The sequence below is a fragment of the Vombatus ursinus genome, unplaced genomic scaffold, assembly GCF_900497805.2.
Source record: "Vombatus ursinus unplaced genomic scaffold, bare-nosed wombat genome assembly UNPS02009205.1, whole genome shotgun sequence".
Classification (NCBI taxonomy): Eukaryota; Metazoa; Chordata; class Mammalia; order Diprotodontia; family Vombatidae; genus Vombatus; species Vombatus ursinus.
In genome coordinates this window covers 6017859-6041445 of record NW_020948983.1, presented here as the reverse complement: position 1 = coordinate 6041445, position 23587 = coordinate 6017859, and the positions used below count along the sequence as shown (strand labels likewise).

General features: G+C 38.8%; 1 protein-coding gene across 1 annotated transcript in view; it reads left to right on the top strand.

Annotated features, from left to right (window-relative positions):
* Positions 1-20463: 20463 nt before the first annotated feature.
* Positions 20464-23587, top strand: part of TRUB1 (TruB pseudouridine synthase family member 1) — a 44358-nt gene continuing 41234 nt past the window's right edge. Inside the window, exon 1 of the mRNA XM_027852121.1 lies at positions 20464-20822. Within this exon, the coding sequence (XP_027707922.1) occupies positions 20474-20822 (349 nt within the window). The 5' untranslated portion in view covers positions 20464-20473. The remainder of the gene's footprint in view (positions 20823-23587) is intronic.

Sequence of the window (23587 nt, the reverse complement as noted above, 5' to 3'; positions counted from 1 at the left end):
ATGGTGGTAATGGACATCCTTATTTCACCCCTGATCTTATTGGAAAATCTTCTAGTTTATCTCCATTATAGGTACTATTTGCTCTTAATTTTAGGTTGTCATTGTTGTTGTTTGTCCTTCGTTTTTGAAGAGGACCAATGACGTTATGGGTGAGGCCTTGACTTGCCTGTAAATTGGATTTAAGTGATTCAGAGTTGCACAAAACCATCAGCCTCACTTTCTTTTCCTGAATCATGAAAGTCCAGTAGCAGGATAAAAGTCAAGATGACTGGTAATGACCTAGGATGGAGTACATGACCTTGGCATCTTCAATGCCTGACCAAGCTCCAACTGTTCTACAGAGCCTGCTTCAGCTACCTTTATGACTGTTCGAACACATTGTTCCCATCCACCTATTCCAACAGGGAAAATCTTCACATGCTTAGGGTAGACTTCCCTCTGACTCACTGATAGGTTTTAGGCCTGTCAGTTACCCTCAATCTAGTTTAGCCCATTTGCCAAGACAATTTACCTGGGTGTAGTCAGTTTGTATACCAGAGCTTCTTGGAGCCACAGGTAAAAGCTGGGTGAATCAAGTGGACATCGAAGGTGGATGAGAAACTTTGAAAAGGGCTCAGCAAACCCTCACACCAGAAGTACTGCTCCTCCTGAGCACCCCATAGACCCCTGGTTTTAGATAAATATCATTTATAGTTTAAAGAAAATCTCCAAAACAAAAACAAAAACAAAAAGGGGCAGCTAGGTGGCACAATGGATAGAACACTGGCCTTGGAATCAGGAGGACCTGAGTGCAAATTCAGCCTCAGACACATAACACTCACTAGCTGTGTGACCCCAGGCAAGTCACTTAACCCCATTGCCTAGCAAAAAACAAAAACAAAAACAAAAAACAAAAACAAAAGAAAATCTGCACTTACTTCTTTGCTTTCTAGTGTTTTTCATAGGAATGGATGTTATATTTTGTCAAAAAGCTTTTTTGGTATCTATTGAATTAATCACTATTTTTGTTCTTTTTTGTTATTGATATGGTCAATTACGCTTCTAATTTTACTAATATCAAACCAACCCTGCATTCCTGGTATAAATCCAACCCAGTCATAGTGTACGATCTTTGTGATATACTGTAATGTCCTTACTAGTAATTTATTTAAATTTTTTTGCATCAATATTCTTTAAGGAAATTAGTCTAGCAGAGGTTCCCAAACTTATTTGGCCTACTACCCCCTTTTAAAAAAATTATTCAGCACCCCTCTGGAAAGCTACTTTCTTTGACCCTTTAATGTTTTTTTTTAAATTTACATCATTTCAAATATATATATACATATATATATTTGAAATGATGCATCTTAAATTTAATAATTTATTGTAAATTTGTGGAGTTTTTTCCTGCATTGAAATTTTGATGATGCAATGTTGTGTCATATAACCATATAGTATCATAATGTAAACAAGTCATTACATGCATATATTCCTGCCCATGTGTGCTGGACTTCCCAATAATGCACAATGTGTTCACCTACCAACATTTGCTTATTAAGACCTGTTGGCAGACTTGACCACTGATCAATTATAACTCGCATTTTGTGTTTTATTTGGAAAATAACATAATCACTGTGACTTTAACTCTGTTATACAACATATGAAACATGTACGAGTGTTTTTTTTAAAAAAATTTTTCTCTTCTCTCCTTATGCTTCCACTGCCCCCTTATTTTTATTCAATGCTCCCCAATTGCACTCAAGGCTACTGCCACCCCTCCCCCCCATCATTCCAGTGCTCCCCAGGGGGTGGTATCACCCACTTTGGGAACCTATGACAGTTTTCTTTCTCTATTTTTGCTTTCTCTGGTTTAGGTATCAAAATCATATTTGTGTCATAGAAGAAATTTGGTAGGACTCCTTCTTTACCTGTTTTTCAAACAGTTTACATTTGTATTAGAATTAATTGTTCTTTAAATGTTTGGTAGGACTTGCTTGTAAATCCTTCTGATTCTGGATTTTTTTCCCCCTTAAATAGTTCATTTATGGCTTGCTCACTTTCTTTTTTCTAAGGTAGGATTATTGCAGTGTTCTATTTCTTCTTCTGTTAATCTGGGCAATTTTGTAAATATTCATCCATTTTATTTAGATTGTCAGTTTTATTGACATGTAGTTGGGCAAAATAACTCATAATCATTACTTTGATTTCATTTTCATCTGTTACCACAATTCTTAACACACTATTTTAGTATGCTTCCCACCTTCTGCATTTCCACATATTGAAATATTTCTCATAGCTCAAATGTCATCTCTTCTACTCTGCCTTCTCTCTAACCAGAATGATTCTTCTTTATTTACACAACACTTCATTTGTACTATTTCTTTGTTAATGGTTATAGACTGTCTTGTTTTGTAGTTATTTGTGTACATTTCTTATACACCTTTGTATCACTCATATGTATATTTTTACACATTGTGCTCAACACAATGCCTTGTACAAAGCACAATACATTTTGTTGAGGAATGAATGAATTATACTTTTTGAATATATAGAACCTTGCTGGGAGCACTTATAGTTTAAGTGGGTAGAATCAGACTTATAGTGGTTTTCTGTATATGTGAAATACATGAAAACTAATTTAGGATGACTTGGGACTGTTTCAAAAAATAACTGTCCTTCTTCTCTATGGCTAATGTAGACCATAATGCTGAAAACCCAATATTTAAGATAGTTGATATTACTCATCAGTAGATGACTTTCATTCTGTTTTTTTTTTCAAGAACTCCAGTAATAGAACTCTATAACTGTATATTAGTATTTGGGGGTTAATTTTATGATCCAAATTCAATTTTCATTGTTCTTTTGAAAGAAAATAATCATGGTATTAGTAATGAAAGAGGTCTTGTTACTTTGCAAATGTATGCTACTCTAGAGAATGGTTGTAAATTATTTTATTTTCCCAAAAGATAATATGTCACTCTTAATAGTACCGTTTTATACATTGTCAAGGATGGCAATCTTCAGGGAAATTAAGGCAAAGTATACTTCATTAGGCAGTCATAGCCTATGAGTCTTCTAGGATAAAAGTGAATTAAAAATTTGCCATGTGATTATTTTAAAAATTAAAATGAAAATATATTTTAAATGATTGTTATTTTTGTTTCTCTCATTTTTACTATCAATTAGTTGTGACTAATTCAAGTGGGTTGGTAAATAAACAATCTGTCTTAAGGATGGGTCTGGAAAGATTTTTTTTTCCACCTGGAATGTCCAGAAATCTTCAAAGTGATTTAAAACTGGAAATTAGAATTGACATAATTGAATTGACATAAAATGAATGTGTTTCATCAAAAGATTTTGCTTCTGGATTCAGTGGGAGAATGCTGTGTGTGAAAAGGAGCAGAAGAAGGAAATGGAGATTTAGAGGGTTTTGCAATTATGAAGAAGGCTAGAGATTTAATTTGCAGAGGGGAAATTTCAGAGGATTTGTGGAGTAATTGAAGAATACCAACTGAAAGGGAAGAATTATAGGAGGATTCATAGGATCATATGTACAGAGGTAGAAAGGACTTTGAAGGCCATCTAGTCTAACCCCTTCATTTTACAAATGAAGAAAGTAAAGCTCAGAGAGGACAAGTGATTTGCCTACCATGAAGGTTGCAACTATCAGAGGCAGGATTTATACTTAGATCATCTGACTCCAGAGCTAGTGCTCTTCCCACTATACCATAATGACTCAATCAGAAAGACCTAAAGAGAAGGATTAGGAGAAACAAAAGGAGGAGAGAATCCAAGGAAAAATAAATTAAATAGCAGCAGATGAAAAAGGTGGATGTAAGGAAAAGGGAAAGAAGGAAGATGGTAAGAACAGGTAAATAAAGGAGGTAAGTAAATTAAGTTGGTAAAAACCAGTTGGTCAGGTGAGGTAAGAGGTTAGTAAAATAATGTAAAGGAAATTGAGTATGGCAGTCAAGATAATAGTGAGGCGATAAGGTGCTAGTGGTAAGAAGGAAAACAACCCCTCTGAGATTGAAGATTCCCCACCTCAAGTAGCTGGTCTGCAGCAAGAACTTCTAGAAAGAAGGGTTAATGGGAGTTTGGTGCATGCTCATTCCACCTAAAATAGCATCACCCATTCTGAGGACTTGCTGCTGGAAGACAAGTGAGTGATACATATATGGACATTCTTTGTTGGCCTACCGTGTGGTTGGGAGCAACCTCTTTTCATTGGCTGCAATGGAATCCCTGACCTGGGATCTGAATTCATGGGAACCTTAGAGTCTAGGATGTTGCAGCCAGGCTAGCAAGTAAGCCCTGAGAATACATCTCAGGATGTTAGACCAAGAGGCAGGGACTAGGGACTTGAATGTGGTAAGATTAGTGCTATGTAGGAACTGAGTTAAAACTATGAGTGTAATCCCCTTTTCTCTCAAACATTGAGGGGGTATGGAGTGGATTATGCTCCAGGTGTTGGGGAATGTTTTATATGTTTGTTTTTCTTGTTATACCTTTGAATTAAATATTTCTTTGTAAAAGCTAACTTGACTATTAAGTGGTTAAATGAAACTATTGAGGTTTAGGGGGTTAGGGGTGCTGGGACCCCAAAACAGCGACATGAAGGTCCTGCCTGAATGAATTCAACCCAAGCCTTCTTTTAGCCAAAGACAAGGTTTATTAAAGATTCGCCATATTGGTCAGACTCTTGAAGAATATAAACATTGTTGACGCTCTTATTGACAAGCAGGCTAGATTGAGTCTGAGTCGCTGGCCAGATTTTAAGAATCTGATCACCTTAATGGAGGTCAAGATGGATCTTACATGCAGAAAGGGAGGTATCTAGGAGTGGCCAAGTAGTCAGAGTGACTGTGAGGTAACTGAGAAGGGTCGGGTGCCCAAGGCAAACTCAAAAGAAGTCTAGATGGAATTAAGGATGGGGAGTGGCAGAGGCAATCCGGGGAGGTAACCAATTACGGGAGGTTAGGGCTGGATTAGGTTAGAGGTAGCCACAATGAAAGGACAGTTGAGAGGATTACTGGGATGAAGCAATGCCTTGTGAGGATAGGAGAAAACTCAAGGAGAGTTCCAGGGAGGGTAGGTTTTCCCAGGGCAGATACCAGTCAGGACTGGAGTGTTCAGACCCCCAAAATAGGGAAAACATAATCAGTGGAGGCAATAGCCAATGGCAGAGATGAGAATCTCCACCCAGACCCTCCACAATGTTTAGGCTACTGGAGAACCCTGGAGAAGAGGTGAAATGTAACAGACCTGGCCATCAGGGAATTATGAGCAGGTCAAATCCATTGTCAAAAAGAACTGTTTAACTCTCCTACAAATATGGATAGCAGAATTTTTCAATGGCATAGGTATATTTTGCAATGGATAGGCTATATTTCTGCCACAGCAAGATGATTGTAATCTATGATTAAAGAGCAGGCTGGTCTCCCTTCTAAAAGAAGGTAATGGAGTTAAAGGTATCCCTCTATTCTCCAGGTTTATCAGAAAGAATGAAGTAGTCCTTAAAATATGAAAGAAAAGCTGAAGTATAAAAACAAAGAAAAAAGAACACTAGAAGGACCAAACATGCTAGTTGATACAAAAAAATTATTATAATTTAGCTTTGAAATAAAAATTTTCATCCAATTATTTCTATTTTCTTTGCCTTATGGATTAAAAAAAATGCACTGTCAACTAGCACAGCTCGTTCCTTTAAGATATTATTAAATTCCAGTATTTCTGGTGTCAAAGGAGCAGAGCAAAATCATGCCCTGTGGTAGAAGGTTGAAGGTGCAAGAATATGACCTGGATGAAAGAATAGCCATTGAACATTTGGAGCTGAGAAAAGAGACAAATCCTCTAAGAAACAAGCTTATTCATATACACTCATTGGGTATGGAAATCTATCTTACCCTACAGGAAAATAGGGGGAGGGGGGAAGGGGACAAAAGAGCAGGGGGATGATAGAGGGGAGGGCAGATTTCAGGAGGGAGTAATCAGAAGCAAACACTTCTAGGGAGGGAACAGGGTCAAAAGAGAGAATAGAATAAATGGGGGGTGGGATAGGATTAAGGGAAATATACTTAGTTTTCCACAACATGACTACTATGCAAGTGTTTAGCATGACTACACATGTATAACCTGTATAGAGTTGCTTACCTTCTCAATAAGGGTGGGTAGGGAGGGAGGAAGCGAAAAAATTTGGAACCCAGTTTTAAAAACAAATGTTAAAAAAAATTTTTGTTTTCACATACAAATGGAAATAAGATATACAGGAAATGGGGTATAGAAATCTATCCTGCCCTATAGGAAAATTGAAGGAGAAGGGGATAAAAGAAGTGGGGGAGAGATAGAAGGGAGGGCAGATTACAGGAAGGGGTATTAAGAATGCATGCCATCTTGGAGTGGGGGAAGGGACGAGATGGGGAGAAAGTATGGAACTCAAAATCTTGTGGAAGTGAATGTTGAAAACTAAAAATAAATAAATTAATAAAAAAAAAAAGAAAAAAAGAAAAGAAAAGAAACAAGCTTATTGTTTACCCTCCAAAGATTAAGGATATGGTGAAGTCAGGTGAGAGATCACCTATTAAGGGTCAGAAGAAGAACTAAATGGTGTTTATTGATTACTTCCTTGGTGGGGGAGGTGAGGGTGAGTACTGAGGCAGCAATTTTTCATCACTTGCTCTGCTTTGACTCCACAGAAAGAACAATATGCCTCTATCCTGGATACCAGCTGATCCCCTCCCCTTTAAGCTTCCTTTTGGGGGTGGTCTTTCCCCATTAGATTGTAAACTCCTTGAGGGCAGGGACTATCTCTATTTCTTTGTATTCCTAGCATTTAGCACAATGCCTAGCACATAGTATGTACTTAATAAATTCTAGCTGAGTGACTGGGAAATCTTCAGTAATGGCATGATCTTTTTGTGTTAAGATTTTGATCCCTGTTTATTCAGATACCTCTTGGACTTCACTCAAGTTGTTGTAAATCATTTATACCTCAGCATGAATGAGAAACTTGGGGTGGTTTTGACCGGGATGGGGTGGTGGTGGAGTTGATGGGGTTGGAATCTGAGCCCCAGAAAGGAAAAACCCTGGACTTTCTCACATGGTCAAATCTCCGGCATTCCCCTGAGGCTATAGTCCCATCAACTGGTGCCTCCCTATGGCCCCAGACCACTTCCCACCCTTGGTCCCGCCTAGGCTCCATTTCCCACCCTTGGTAATTCTATTACCTCATGGACTCTGTACTTTCCCACAAGGCCAAATTGTGACTACACCCAATCTCCCCTCCATTGTCTTGCCTCCCTATGGCCCCAGGCCATTTCCCACCCCTGGTCCCACCTAGGCTCCATTTTCCACCCTTGGGAATTCTATTACCTCATGGACTACTTGGCCACTCTCCCACGGTCTTTCTGTATATAAGGTCCATCTTGTCTCCATTAAGATGCTCAGATTTTCACAATCTAGCCAATAGTCCGTAGATGCTCAGCCTCCTTAAGAGTCTAGCTAATAAAGGCGAATCTTTGTTTTTGGCTGCAAGAAGGCTTGGGTCGAATTCTTACGAGCAGGACACGGGTATCGTGATTTTGGAGGGCCAGGACCCTTAACCTCTAGACCAAATCAGATTGAGATGGGACCTGAGGCAATTGGGAAAATGCCTCTGAAACAAAAGGACTAGCTTCTGTCCTCACTGACAAGCTTGTCATTTGTATTTATCAGTGGCCCACTGAATACTGAAGATAAACATCGATGAAGAAGCTTCAGCCTGTTATGGCCTTTTTTTTTCCCCGCTTGTTTGTTGGGGGAAAGCAATAAAATTTAATATTTTCCAAATTCAACACATAATGGCAATGTGTTAGCCACGGACAGAAGTGTCAGAAAAAAGGAGTGTGAGAGTAGACAAAGGAAGTGAGAGAAACATCAACAAACAATGGTTTGTACATTTTGGTGACAATTTAAAAATGCTTCAAATGAATTTATTTCTTTAAATCTTAAGTCGGAGCAAAAGTGGGTGGTTGTGGGGATTGCTGGGTATGATTTAGGCATTCTCTAAATGAAAATGGAAAACTGTCTCTAAATTCTAGGCCTTTAAATCCTAAGGCAAGCTAGAGGGCACAGCTGGAGCTTGTCACATTTTCAACAGGGAACCAAATCCTGCTCTAAGATTCTCATAAACAACCCTCACTGTGAATGGTTCCTGTATATGTGACAATAGAATCTGGTCTTTGTCTTCCTTTATCACGGACAGGGAAGGAAATCTATGAGGAATTCTTTATTCTCCTTTAACTTGTCCAACCAAGAAAGTGACCTATCACCTGTTTAATGACTGTTTATTTATATTAACCTTCTTAAAAAAGAAAAACATTTAAAACCATACATTCCTTTGTGATACAGTAATTCTTTCCTCCTTTCATAATTAGGGAATCACTGCTTAGAAAAACAGTATATTTTCATAGCAAGTAAAATAATAATAAATCTCACTAATTTAAACTAGGAATCAAAGTCCTACTGAGATTTCAGTTAGGAAGAAATCAAAGGATTGTAAAATGTATTTCATTTGTTTTTCCCCTGGGCGGTCTGATTCTTCTAATGTCAGACTCTGCTTGGTATCTGTCTTAATGGTTTTAGCTAAGCAGATATCAAAGATGAACCATTACATCTTCTACATTGCTAATTATCCATACTACATTTCCACACTTGCTAACATTTAGTTCTTTTGAAGGGAAAAAGATCCTTTATTAAATATCTTTTGCTTGACCAGTATCTAATTTGATTACTGGCTTAAAATTATTTGTCTAGCTGAATCATTTATCATTTTTTTTAAAAAACCAGAGTAAGAGAAAATATAAGGATATCTTACACTCAACATTATAAAAATTAAACTTTGTTTATAGAAATGAGGATTGATAATCCAAATTACTGTAATGTACTATAGTCTGGAGCATGGCTTCTTCCCCTCCCCCACTTTTCCTTCCACTCAGGCTACAAATGAAGGAGAATTACCTTAGAGAATTGAGACCATTATCAATTCTCATTCAGAGAAATAATTATCATACTAAGTACCCTAACTGTACTCAGTAGCCCATTATTATTGAAAATTGGGTATTTTAATTCAACCCAAAGTAAAAATGAAAATCTATCCTTACTGGAAATAATGAGTTAATTCTTTGAAAGAGGAAGTAACCTCTGATCAAATCAATCATAGATCTAGAGAGAATGGCCTAGATAAACTTCCAGGAAATGTTTAAAACATTCAGGCTCATGCCCTTCTGTCACCAGAATACAGCTTTTCTGATGGTAATTATTCCTTTCAAAAGAAAAAGACAAAATAAAACAAAGAATAAGTTGGAGTCTTAAAATGAATCATTGAATATTAATAGCCAGTTAGATTTTTATTACTCTGTGCAACAAACTAGAGTTATGATTTCCCATCTTATCAATGGCTTTAGAAAATACCATGTTCCAACAGCCCACAGTAAAATACCTGACATCATCTGCAAAAAGACATAGAGCTCTCTAGTCTCCACAGGCAATCATGAATAGAGTGGCAGATTATAAATAACATCACTTAGGCTATACTGGCACTGCTCTCTTCATAGCAAGCTCTGCTTTGTTAAGACCAAACTATTTCAGGTTGCAAAGCACTGACATTCTATTTGTTTCTTTTTTCATAGGATAAACTAAGCTAAGCATGCTCTATCAATGGCTTTACCAATGTCTGTTTTTCTCAAGATCATTTAAGGCAGAGTAGGTAGGGTTCAAGAAGTAACAAAGCAGTTCTGATCTGAAAGGAAAAGTCACTTTATGTTTGTACAGTGTCCCACACAATGCAGGGGAAATAGTGGATGTTACACAAATGTTGATCAATTGCTTAAGAATTTCAGCCAAGATCAGGATAAGCAGATCTCCAACATCCGAAAAAAAAGAGAGTGACCTGATTCTGAACCCTCATTAGCAATTAACCAAGTGATTTATTATGACTGGTTCATTTCAATTCTCCCTTTTCAGTTCTGCAAATTGTAAGAACACACATTCTGAAGCTCCATTAACAAATAAAACTTCATTTACCATTTTTCATTCACCATTTCTGGGGTAGAGGGAGAAGGCACAAAAATTTTTTTTCCACTTTTCTATATAAGGCCACCATGTGAATAATCAATGATGATTTAGAATCACAGACTGTTACAATTAGAAGAGACTTTAAAATTTTTGAGGCAAAACAAAGGAGTAGGGGAAGAAGAATATTGGCATATTAGAAGTCAGAAGGATATGCAAATTTTTGCACTTTTGGACAATGATTTACTTGGGAAAAATAAGGATTCTAACTAAATCATTTTCGTTTTCATTATTTGTTGGAAATGCACTGGGCATGTTCATACTATATCTTTCTCCAACATAAATACCTAATAACTTTTATAGAATCATGGATTATCAGAGTTAGAAGGGAGATAAATGACTAAAGTATTTATTAAGCACTTACTATTTGTAAAACGCTATGCTAAGTGTTGGAGATACAGATAGAAATGGAAGACAGCCTCCCTTCTCAAAGAACTTACTTTCAAATGGGGGAGACAATATATATGGAAGGTTGCAGGTGCAAGTCAGATAGAAAACTCCAGTAGTTCTTAGAGTAGAAAATTTAGTTTATTTCATATTCTGCCTGATGTCAGAATTCATTCCAAAATATCCTTAATTAAGAAGTTAGCAGATAATGTTAGTGATGGAGAACTCGGTACCTGACAAAGCAGACCATGCCATTTCAAGGCATCTCTAATTGTTGAGAAGTTCTTTCCCATCTTGAGCTAAAACCTGTAACTTTCACCCACTGGACCTTGCAAGTTGTATTCTTCAGAGTTTCAGAAATCAAGGCACTTGTGTTCAAATACATTTTATCAATTTTTTGACTTCCAATGTAGATTTCTTGGTGAAATTGGAATTAGAGTTAACATATTCATCAACTATTCAGTGACTTAAACACATTTCTCTTTGCTATAAACGTGACCACAGTTATTGATGGCCGTCATGGGTTAGTTCTGATGATATGGTGCACATCGTATTTGTTGAAAGTTTTGTAATTCATCATATCTTGGTGGAGCATTTAACAGCAGAATGTTTCTGTGATACAATGTTTCCAAGATTTACTCAGGGCTGTTGCATATGAAAAATATAGAAATAACTGTATTATTTATTATTTATAGGGGAGCACCTGAACATTTTATGTATGTAGCAATCAAAAATTGCTTATTCATGACTTAAGGGAACCAGCCTGTAGGGCATTTGTCATGGCAAGCCATGATAAAAACCAGAAAATGTTCCTTTGTAGAATTTCATTAAAGGGCCCTCGCCCAGGTCCTGAATGAATATAACAGATTTAAGATTTCACTTATATGTGTGATTGTTGTTGTTTAGTCATTCAGTCATGTCCAACTCTTTGTTACTGGGTTTGGGGTTTTCTTGGCAAAGGTATTGGAGTGGTTTGCCATTTCCTTGTCCAGCTCATTTTACAGAGTGAACTGAGGCAAAGAAGGCTAAGTGACATACCCAGAGTCACACAGTTAGTAAGAGTCTGATTTGAACTCAGAAAGATAAGCCTTCCTGATTCCAGGCTGGGAACTCTAACCTCTGTGCCACCTACTTGTCTATATGTGTGATAATGATGAGGTCTAGAGGTTTAGGGGTGCTGGGACCCCAAAATCACGATACACAGGTCCTCCCTGAATGAATTCGACCCAAGCCTTCTTACAGCCAAAGACAAGGTTTATTAAAACATCCATCATATTAGTCAGACTCTTAAGGAATCTGAGCATCTGTGAGCTATTGGCTAGACTGTAAGAATCTGAACACCTTAATGGAGACAAGATGGACCTTATATACAGAAAGACTGTGGGAGAGATCTAGGAGTGGCCAAGTAGTCTATGGGGACCATGAGGTAATAGAATTCCAGGGACCTGGACCACCTGGCCAGGGGAGAATGGAGAAATGGCCTGGGGCCATTGGGAGGTACACAATGAAAGGTCAGTTGATGGGATTATAGCCTCAGGAGAAAGCCAGAGATTTGGCCTTGTGGCAAAGTTCAGTGTTTTTCTTTTTTGGGGTTCAGATCCCATCCTCATCAATAGGATCATAGATTTAGATCTCAAAGGGACCTTAGATATTATATGGTCCAAACTTCGTAGATGGGTAACTGAGAGACAGAAAAGTAAAATGATTTGCCCGAGGTCACATAGTCAGAAATTGATAGAATCAGTATTTGAACCCAGGTAGTATGGTTCCAAATGTAGTGCTTTCTCCACCGTATTGACAAAGAATCAGCACTTGTGAGTCACGGTATCTATACTGAAAGAATTCACTCGGACTGTCTCCAAGTTAATAAAGGCATTTATTAGATTAACACACCCGGCGGGTTATGTTCCCTATGGGAGGCCAGAGTGCCCAGGTTATGTGTCTGGTCTATATACAATTTAGCAGGATGAGGAGGGGGGAAAGTCACTACAGTTTAAGAAAATGGGAGAGGGAACAGGATGGGGGAGGGGGAGTGCTGCTCTGTAATGTCAAGTAGTCCACACAGATCAGAAAAGGGAACAGGAAAGGGGGAAGGGGAGCCCTCCTCTGGAACGTCTGGAATGTCAGGTACCAGAGGTGCTTTGTGAATGTGTACAGATAAATCCATTGTGGGGGGCTTCGATGCATAGTCTTCTTGAGGTCGATTGTGATCTATGAGCACTTCCTGTCTGGTCACTTCCTACTTCCTCTTTGTTCCACCTGCCTGGAGCACTCCTTTCTGCCTCATCAATATCATACTACCTTCCTTAGGCTGTTCTACATTGAGCTGCAGAAAGAAGAAGCCTGCACTGGAAATAGACAATGACACGATAAGCAAGAGTTCTCAATTTTTTCAATAACTATTTCAATTTAATTTGTTTCCTTTGTAATCCCATATGCTTCATATATTTAAAAATATTGTTCTAAGAAGGGGTCTACAGGCTTCAATAGACTGCCAAGGGGATCTATGACACAAGAAAGATTTAGAACTGTTGCATTAATATGATTATTGTGCCTCCTTCTGGGGTTCAATATTGGTCGTTCTTGTCCACTTAGGCCATTTTTTTTTTGGCAACACCTTTAGTGAGTTTGCAATAGACTTCTCTAAATTTTGCCTTTATAAGCCTAATGTACGGGAACTAATGTATGGTAAAGAACTACCTTACTCTTTCAAAAACCAAAGGATAAAATGTTTCTTTTTTGTCAAAGAGGTGTCCTGTCTAGGAGGATGACTTCTGCTTGTAGTGACTTTTTTTTTTGAGGCAGTTGGGGTTAAGTGACTTGTCCAGGATCACACAGCTAGTAAGTGTCTGAAACCAGATTTGAAGTCCTGACTCTATCCACTGTGCCACTTAACTATCCCCTTGGCAGTGACATTTTAACAAAAGTCTTTAGAATGAATTTTCTACAAATTGATGGAAACCACAGCTTTATGAAAGAGTACTGAGACAAATTATTGTCCTAGCTCTTTTCCCAAGGATCAACAGTGAGCCTGGAGGGTGAAGGGAGTTTGGAGGGGGTGGTGATGGTGAGGGCCATAACATTTTTAAATGGTTGACCAAAGAAACTAAGAGTATGACCAGAATGGAAAACATACTCTAGGGATATCTTCTTTCAGGAAACTGCCACAGAAGAACAATTAATGAACTGAGAAGCAACATAGTGGATTATAATTCTTTTAAGGCAGAAACGAAGATGCAATGATTAATACTGTACTGTGTAGAAAAGGAGGGAAGGGGAAGACTTTATAGCTGCTTTCCAAGTCATTTATCAGAAAAGAATGTATCTTTCAGGAAAATGATATAGTATCTAAAAATGCTTACCTGACATCTACACCTGCTAGGTGATAGGGACTAAGCTCACCACATCTTTACAATAACTGGAAAATACAATTTATGTTCAGGAGATGTGCGAATACCATATAAATAAGATGCTCAACAACAAGTTGGCTATAAACTCTGAAATGAATTCAGGCTAAAAAGCTCAAATCTGTTCCCGCTCTTATTTGTGAGTAATTGTTTAGATCTGCAGCATTATGAATACCATAGATAGATTTCTCTGTATCCCGTAATTCTGATGAAATATAACACTTTTCACTCCCTCTCCCAATTTATGAAATCAGCTACCAAATATCCTTCTAGTAATATTCAAAAAAAGGAAAGATTTTTTTCTTTCTAACATAAATAAATCCTCTGACCTAAATACCTGATTAAAAAAAAAACACTTAAAATAGGAAGTTTCTAAAAGGTTGTTTTTTATTTGGAGGGAAAAGGTGGCCATTGCCCTCAGCAGTGATTTCATGATGTATTGGTTCTCTTTCTCACCCCATAGGATGGTTCTTTCCACCTCACCTCAAGATAAAGATATTTTCCTCTTCAAGATAAAATCTTGGGGAATGCTTATATGTAGGGACTGGAAAAAAGAAAAGGAGATAAAGCAAGAGTCAAAGAAATTAGAAGAGAATATAGTATTGCAGACACCAAGAGAGAAGGTTGCATCAGGAAGAGAGGGTAGCCAACAGTATCAAATGATGCTGATACGTCAAGGAGGTTAAGAAGTAGAACAGGTCATGGTATGTGGTAGTTAAGAGGTAACAAATGAAAGAACAGTTTGGGGAAAGATTCTATTGGGTTTGAGAAACAGTGTTTTGAATGTTCTTAGTGTCATGGTAATGACATTTTAGGCCAATGCAGCTAGGTGATACAGTGGCTAGAATATTCAACCTGGAGTTAGGAAAAACTGAATTTGAATCTGGTGTTGGACACTGACTATCTATGTGACTTTGGGCAAGTCACAACCTCTGTCTGCCTCAGTTTTCTTAACTGTGAAATGGTAAAAGTAATAGCACCGGCCTCCCAAGGTTGTTGTGAGGATTAAATGAGATAATAATTATAACTTGCTTAGCACAGTGTCTGGAACATAGTAGGCACTTAGTAAATGCTTATTTCCTTTTTTTTTTTCAAGAACTCAACCTTTTTGGTGTCATAGAGCCCTTTGAAGATCTGGTAAAGACTATGAACCTCTTCTCAGAATAATGTTTTTAAATATACAACAAAATACATAGGTATTACAAAATAAATCTGTTATGCTGAAATAGTTCTTGAAATATTAAACAAAAACATTCATCAACTCCAGGTTAAGAATCTCTGTTCTAGTCAGTCAATAAAGGCTTGTGGTTAATGTAATACTACAGAGTAGGGATAGATTTGATACTTTTAATTGAAAAAGCTTTTCATTCATGTTTAACTTGGGATACCACGTAACTTTAAGAATTACTCTGCAGCTCTTTTTGTTGTAGCAAAAAGAAATGGAAACAAGAAGAGTGCCAATTGATAGGGAACAGCTGAACAAATGAAATGAGCAGAATCAGAGGAACAATTTATACAGTAACCACAAAGAAAAACAATTTGGAAACACTTAAAAACTGTGATCCTTGTAATGACCAACCATGATACTAGAGGACAGACACGTGTAGAAGGATACATTTTTTAGATGTGGTAAATGTATGGATTTGTTGAGAGAGAGAGAGAGAGAGAGAAAGACACTGAGTTATTGAAGCATCTTTAAAAATGTATAGAAGGAATTTCAGAGAGATATGGAGCAGTAGGACAGCACCGAAAACAGGTTGAGTTTTATGTGTTTGTGTGTGTGTGTATGTATATATACATATACACACATATATTTTAAAAGTAAGTTGTAATAATGATTTGCGATTTCACATAATCTTTGTTGTTGTTTTGTTAAAGGAAAAAAAAACCTGTTTTGCCTTCTGAAAAGGAGTTCTATATTGCTCTTAAGAAAGGAGAATTTTAGGGAATTATTCTTCTTTGTCTTTTGCTAGAAGTGAATGTGGGGTGGGGAAGACTTGGAATCTCTACTTTTAGGGCTAGTGTTCGGCAAAGGTGAACAGATACTTATCTACATGATGTGGTTTAAGTGGTGCCAGAAAAATCCCCCTGCTCAGAAGCATCTCTCCTATTGCCATCAGAGTGCTTGGTAGTTCACTATTAGAGTTTCATTTATTTGGACTTTTTTATATATCTGCAAGACTCCTCTGTAAAGTACAAATCCTTTAGGTCTTGAAATAAAGATGTAATCACATTTACTTCTCTATGAACCCATGTCCAGCAACAAAATACAATTAGGTTTCTTTTCTACCCTGTTTACTCTTTGTTTCTTTGTTTGATAACATTGGAAAGTGTTTCATTTTGATCATATTTTGTTGCACTACCAAAAGCCGTTAAAACATCGTAAATTCAGTTTGTGATTGACCCTATCATTCTTTAAAAAGGCAACCCATAAAAGTTTGGGAAATGGTTATGTTTTCTTTAATTTAAAATTTCAGCAGCATCTGGTTATATGGATAGATAGAGGTTATGGAACAATTGTCTAGATGAAAAAGGTTATTATTGAAAAACAAATACAACCTATACATCCATTCAACAAGGTTTAATGTTTAATCTTGTTGTTTAGTCATGTCCAATTCTTTGTCACCCCATTTGGGGTTTTGTGGGCAAAGATACTGGAGTGATTTGCCATTTCCTTCTCCAGCTCATTTTATAGTTGAGGAAACTGAGGCAAACAGGGTTAAGTGACTTGTTACACAACTAGTAAGTGTCTGAGGCCAGATTTGAGTTTAGGAAGATATTTGACTCCAGGCCTGGCACTCTATCCATTGCACCACTAGCTGCCCATGTTTAATCCTACTTTTTATAAAATTAAATATACATATATTCATATAAGAGGCAGCATGATATAGTGGATAGAGAAGTGTCCTCTGAGCCAGGAAAATCTGGATTCAAGTCCTGCTATTATAATTTATTGGTTGTGAGATCTCTCAGCTGGATATACTGGCTTTATTTCCCTTCTCAGTGATATAGGCAATGCTTTAACACTTACGTTTCAGAAAAAGTGCCCACTTGCCTTGAGAATGCAAGATTCCATATGTGGGGGTTTTCTATATGTGGCTCCAAGAAACCATAACGTGTGCAGCAACTATACCCTGGGTAAACTCTCTTGGCAGACGGGCTAAACTAGGTTGAGGGCAACTAATAGGTCTCAAACCATCAGTGAGTTAGAGGGATGTCAACCCCAAGCATGTGAAGACTTCCCCTGGAGGAATGGGCAGATAAGAACAGTTTGTTCCAATGACCATGAAGGCAACTGAAGCAGGTGCTGTGGAGCACTTAGGCTTGGTCAGACATCACGAGGCCAACGTCATCCACTGTATTCTGAACTACTGCCAGTAGTCCTGACTTTTGTCCTGCCACTGGACTTCAATGACTCTGGAAGAGTGAGGCTGATTATTTTGTGCAACTCTGCCTCGTTTAAATCCAATTCCTATACAAGTCAAGACATCACCTATGATGTCACTGGTCCTCTTCAAAAGTGAAAGACAAACAACCCAACAACAAGATTAAGCTCCTACTGAGCTGGGGCTAAAAAAACAAATAAAAAGCAAGACAGTCTCAGCCTTCAAGGTGCTTACAATCTAGTGAGGGAAGACAATACACAAAAAGAAGCTGAAAAGCTGGAGGGGAGAGTGGAAAGTACCAAAAAGGAGGCATGATGGAGAGGGCAAAGAAGTCCAAAAGCAGAGCTACTACAGTGGGAAATAAGAAGACTGTGCTGGGACCCCTTCTTAAATGGAGAGGATCCAATCAGAGAGGGAAGAGAGTACTGATGAAATGGGAATAGCTAGACTGATTCAGTCCCTTTATTTATATATTGCAACAATCTCTTGTTTTTTGTACTTATACTGAGTGACAGTAAATTTCAAAAACAAACCAAAAAAATCACCATTATTACAAAGTATATATAACTGCTAGGATGAATAGGAATCACATTCATATTAGGATAATGTCAATGACAATTGATTTAATAATTTATAGTGTGTTGGTTATATAGTTTGACTCCCTGGCAAATTTTATACACTTAAAGATAAGCTTTCAATTTAGATTTCTTCCTTGATGTTCCTTCCAACTCTGTTTCAATTAATCCCTTAAATAAAAATAACATTTTAAGCAATTGCAATCAATCTTAGGCTATAGTGTGTGAAAAATAATTTTTATCTTGGAGACTCAGAGCTCCACTCCTCAGCCCCCTTCCCTAAATTTCTTCACAAGGACATTACTGATAATGAGATTGCATTGGGTTTTATCCTGGTCAGACCTCAAACCCAAGCCTGAATTGATTTTATCAAAGGTATGGAAGCTCCCTTGTGTTCCACTCTGGCTTGGTTGGAGTCAGATTCTTCTGCCTAGATAGCCCAAGGTTGGGAGTGGTCTGGTATGGTTGGGAGGTGATCTGATAGAAGAGGTATTTCCTCTGTCGGGAGGTGGGGTGATATCAGCCCCTGTTGAAAAGGTATATAAATTGGGCAACTTAACTCCCAAATCGAGTCAGTTCTGGACTGTAACTCCCATGCAATGTATGTTGCCAGCTTGTGAGAGAAATTAAATATGGACACAGCTTAATTGTGTTTGTCTTTCTTAGAACAAACTGTGAAAGGGTGACAAGTGTTATAAGATCTAACTGTTGAGGACAGATCCTTTCTACCCAGAACCCCTGAGTTTTGTTTTTGTTTCTCCCCTTATATAAGGTGTACATATTAGCAATCTTAAATGTTGTTGTTACGTTGTTTAGTCATGTCTGTGCGACTCCATTTTTATGGAGTTTTCTTGGCAAAGATACTGGAGTAGTTTGCCATTTCCTTCTCCATGGTTCCCATTTGATATTTGAGAAAACTGAGGCAAACAGAATGCCCAGAGTCACACAGCTAGTATCTGATATATACCTAAATGTAAAACTCTACATCACTCCAAATTTCTAGCTCCAATCTCACTGAGAATGAAAGGAGATTTTTTTTTTTTTATATTTATATCTCTGTTGGGGAGCCATTATGGCTAATGCCAATTTCGACCAAACAAAAAAAAAAAAAGAAAGAAAAAAGAAAAAAAGGATTAGGGTAAAAAAGAAGAAAGCTTTTCATTTGGATTGCTTATATTTAAAAATATTCTAACCTCCCTACATAGTTAACTTAGTGCATCAGTAACTTGATGTAACAATGAATTCTATACTGGATAGCTCTCTGAGAGGTAACAGGGGGAGAAATTTTAGTGATGTAGAAACAAAAAGAAAAAAAACCTAGTCTCCCAAAGACATGAATAAAAATTCGTTTAAAAAACAGGCTTAGCGCAGTCTTAAACTTTAATAACTTTCTTAAGTCCCAGTTAAAATCCCACTTTCTACAGGAAGCCCTTAGGGATCCCCCTTAATTCTAATGCTTTCCCTGTGTTGATTATTTCCAATTTATCCTGTTTATTGATTGTTTGTACATTGCTGTTGGTGTGTCTCTCCCGATTGATCGTAAGATCCTTGAGGGCAGGGCTTGTCTTTTGCCTCTTTTCTTTCTCCAGCTTTAATAAAAATGCCTGGTCATAATAGCTGACAAATGTTGATTGATTGATGTTGGCAGCCCCTATAAGACTGTTAGCTCTTTGACTGTTTTCCCTTTCCCAATGTTAGCACTGGGCGCGCACATAGTGCCTACAGATTTAATTAATGTTTATAAAAGGAAACTGCCCTGAGACTACTGAACCACAAATGCACAAAATCCTAAGGGTTCACAGAACTTTTGGGGAAAATTTATCTCCAAAATACTTAGCCTGTCACCTTCACTGCTCCGGTCTTTACATTTTGAGTCAAAATTTTTTTTAGTTTTAAAAAATATTTTTCAACATTTAAAAAAAAATTTTTAGCTCTAAATTCTTTCCCTTCCTCCAGTCTCCCCCCATCCATTGAGAGAGCAAGCAAGATATTAATTATACACGTGAAATCATGAGTCAAAATTTAAAGCCGCCAAAAATTAAACAATTAAAAAAAATCTAAAGTAGATATGCCAATCTGTTTTGGGGAAACAACTATTTTTATTTTATGAATAGTTATTAATAGTTTTATTGTATATTATTATTTATATTATTATTAGCTCATTTATCATTGTGACCATGTCAAAGCCTTTGACAAAAGTCTAGTAGCGTCTGCAGGAATAATGAATGGACTGACGTATGAAGCTTGATTACGAGGTGGAAAAACAGGGTATCTTAAGGGAAAAGGAGAGGGAGAGCTTTTCCCACAGGTTGCTCCATGCGTTTTCCCGCCAAACGGAGCCAGGTGGTGGGGAGACTGCAATTCCCAGCACACCCCGGCGTTCGTGGCGGCCGACCCGAGCCGAGCCCTTCTTCACCTCCCCTCCGCCGGGGAAGCAAGCAGCGAGGTCTCGGGAATACGCACTACAACTTCCAGCAGCCTCTGCGCCCACGGTCCTCCGGGGAAGGCGAAGGGCTACAATTTTTTTGTCGAAGCCCCAGTAATTCAGTTAGCGGTGGGCGTGTCGCTCTCTGGGTCGCGTCATCAGCCTGCGCTCCTCACTTAAGGAGGAAAAGGTTTCGGTTGGAGCATGATGGCCGCCTGCGAGGCGGTGGCAGCAGCGACGACAGTGGCGACAGCGACAGAAAGGGCCGAAGAGGCGGCGAAAGCAGCCACCACGGGGACGGCCGCGTCGGCGGCGGTCTCAGCCAAGGCCGCGGTGCCGTCCGCTGGGGGGAAGAAGACGACGGCGGCGGCGGCCTCGGCTGCCGCGAGGGAGCCGGCGGCCGCCACAACGGCCGCGGCGGGAGGAGCGGGGGCCGCCCGATCGGCGGCGGCCACCAAACTGCTGTCCCTGAGCGGAGTGTTCGCCGTGTACAAGCCCAAGGGCCCCACTTCGGCCGAGCTCCTGAACCAGCTGAAGGAGAAGCTCCTGGCAGGTAGCGCAGCCGGGGCTCGGGCGAGGCGAGGCGAGGCGAGGCAACGGCGGCGGCGGCGGTGGTGGAGGCGAGGCGAGGCGGCGGCGGCGGCGGCGGCGTGAGGGGCAGGCGGAGGCGGGAACCGGGCTTTTCCTAGTTTAACCCTTTCTCCAAGCGCGCCTCGGGGAGCCGCTGTGGTGACCGGCCCCCTGGCGGCCCTGGCACGGAGACAAAGAAAAAAACACACAAAACAAAACACGAAAGGAGAAGGACCTCGAAATGAATGGAGATGGAAACTAGGGCGGCAGGCAGGACGGGTACCCTGGTCCCAGAGAACGATCCTTTGTATCCTAGGCGGTTTGAGAGTGCGGGCAGTGTCTAAGAACCTGTAGTTTTTACAATCTCGTTCACACTTTCCTTTTCTGTCTACTCCAGTAGAGCCTGTGGCTTTTGGTAATTAGTGTTGCCACCTGCTCAAAGAACAAACTTTGTTTCCGCTTAGTTCGGATTGTAGATACTATTATTTCCAATAGATATAAGACTTTTAGTCTTGTGCATCTGGCATTTTTCATAGAATTTGTTTTTCTTTTGCTGGCCTCATAAACATTGTAAAAACTCGATAATTACCATTATGGGTCAAATTTATGGACCCATGTTGTACAATATTCCAGATAGGCCTGTGCGTCTGCCATCATTTTTCATAGAACCTATTTTTTTCTGGCTGCATAAACACCATAAAAACTTCATAAATACCGTAATGGCTCAAACTCATGGCCCCCTATTGCACAATATAGTAATATTGTCCATACCCCTGTATAGTTCGTTTACAAAGCACTTTGGGAGAAGATCGTAATTGCTTTCCTTGAGATTATCCCTAAAATAATAGCTGACATTTATATAGTGCTTGAAGGTCTTCTAAGCACTTTATATATGTCTCATTTGGACCTAACAACTCTGAGAGAGTTAGGTACCATTACTATCCCTATTTTACAGATAAGAAATTTGAATCTGAGACAGGTTACTGTGACTGGCCCAGGTTCATACAGATTTGAACGTGGTTCTTTCTTACTCTAGGCCCCAACACTAACATTCTTTTCATAGGCAGTTCTGAGTGGTATTCCATATGGTTCTTTTTTTTTTTTTTTTTAGGCAATTGGGGTTAAGTGACTTGCCCTGGGTCACACAGCTAGTGTCAAATGTTTGGTCTGAGGTCAGATTTGAACTCAGGTCCTGACTTCAGGGCTGGTGCTCTATCCACTGCACCACCTAGCTGCCCCCTACACATGGTTCTTGTATCACTTTGTACAACCTTTAATGGTAACGTTGTTTGTCTGGATATGAGACCCTCTACAATCCGCCTTCACAGTACCATTCTAGTCTTATCAAAGATTACTAACTTAGTACATTTCTGTGTGCTAAATATGAGGAGAGAATCAAATTATAAGGCAGTCCTTGTTCTCAAGGTTTTTATAAGGTAGGGTGGAGCTAAGTCATGGATATTATCTTAGCACTTTGAACCTTTAATATACTTTTGCACTCTGCTTTGTAGATTTATTTTTAAGCAGTTTCAGAATCAGAATTGCAGAATCTTTGAGTTGAAACACTTAAGAGGCGAATTTAGGTCAACCCACATCAGGGCAAGAATCCCTTCTCCAGTATCCCTGACAAGTGGGACTTCGAGCTTGAAAATTTTTAGTAAGGCGGGACCCAATATCTCCTAAAGATCCCCATTGCTCCCCTATTAGGTGATAAGTTTTTTGAGAGCCAGAAGCACATGTTCACACATTCATTTTTTTCATGCCCCTCAGCACCTTGTACGGTGCCGAGTACATACTATCATTTAATGTTTATGGACTTATAACACAAAGTAGGGCATCCTGTTATGGCTAACAAGCCAGTTTTGGAATCAGAAGGACCGGGTTTCAAGTCCTGCCTTTGATATATATTAGCTATGTAACCATAAACAAGTGACTTAACTCATCAGTGCTGCATTCAGTGATCTAAAACTGTTAAGTTACAGATGGGTTGCCAGTCTGCATCAGTGAAGGGAATTTCAGTACTGGAAATTTCCCACAAATTTGAAAGCATAGGTCCAGATCAAAACAAAATAGAGTGTGATAAGTATATGAGAGGTATAAAAAAAGTGGTTCAGAGGCAGAGATTACTTCTGTCTGGGTTAAAAGGATCAGGGAAAGCTTTATGGAAGAGATGATACTTCATAGGATCATAAATTTAGAAATGAAAAGGATCTCAGAGGTCATCTGGTCTAACTCCTTCATTTTACAGACGAGGAAGCCGAGGAACAAAGATTAAGTGACTTGTCTTAGGTCAGGTGGTAAGTGGAATAGCTAGCATGAACTTGGGTAGTCCTTTTAAGCTAAACCTTAAACGATGGGTATGAATGATTACAATGATTAATGGGAAAGGGGAATAGAGCGTTCTAGGCATGGGAAATGGTGTGAACAATGGCAAAGAACTCGGAAAGTCTGAACTAAATGGTGTGATGGAAAGAGTTAGAAAATCTGATGTGATAGCTAGGCTCCAACCTTCACTAGGCATGTGTGATTTTAGACAGATTACTGGACTTCATTGATCCTCAGCTTATTCCTCTGAAAAATGGGAGTGAATAATACTGGTATTACTTAACTACCTTATGTGGGGAGGAAAGCAATTTGTAAACTTTAAAGAGCTACATAAATCATGTTCTTAGGGAAAGGGGAATATTAAGAGGCCAGGCAGGAAAGGTTGATTGAAGACAGGTGATGGTCAACTGTTGTTGCTGCTGC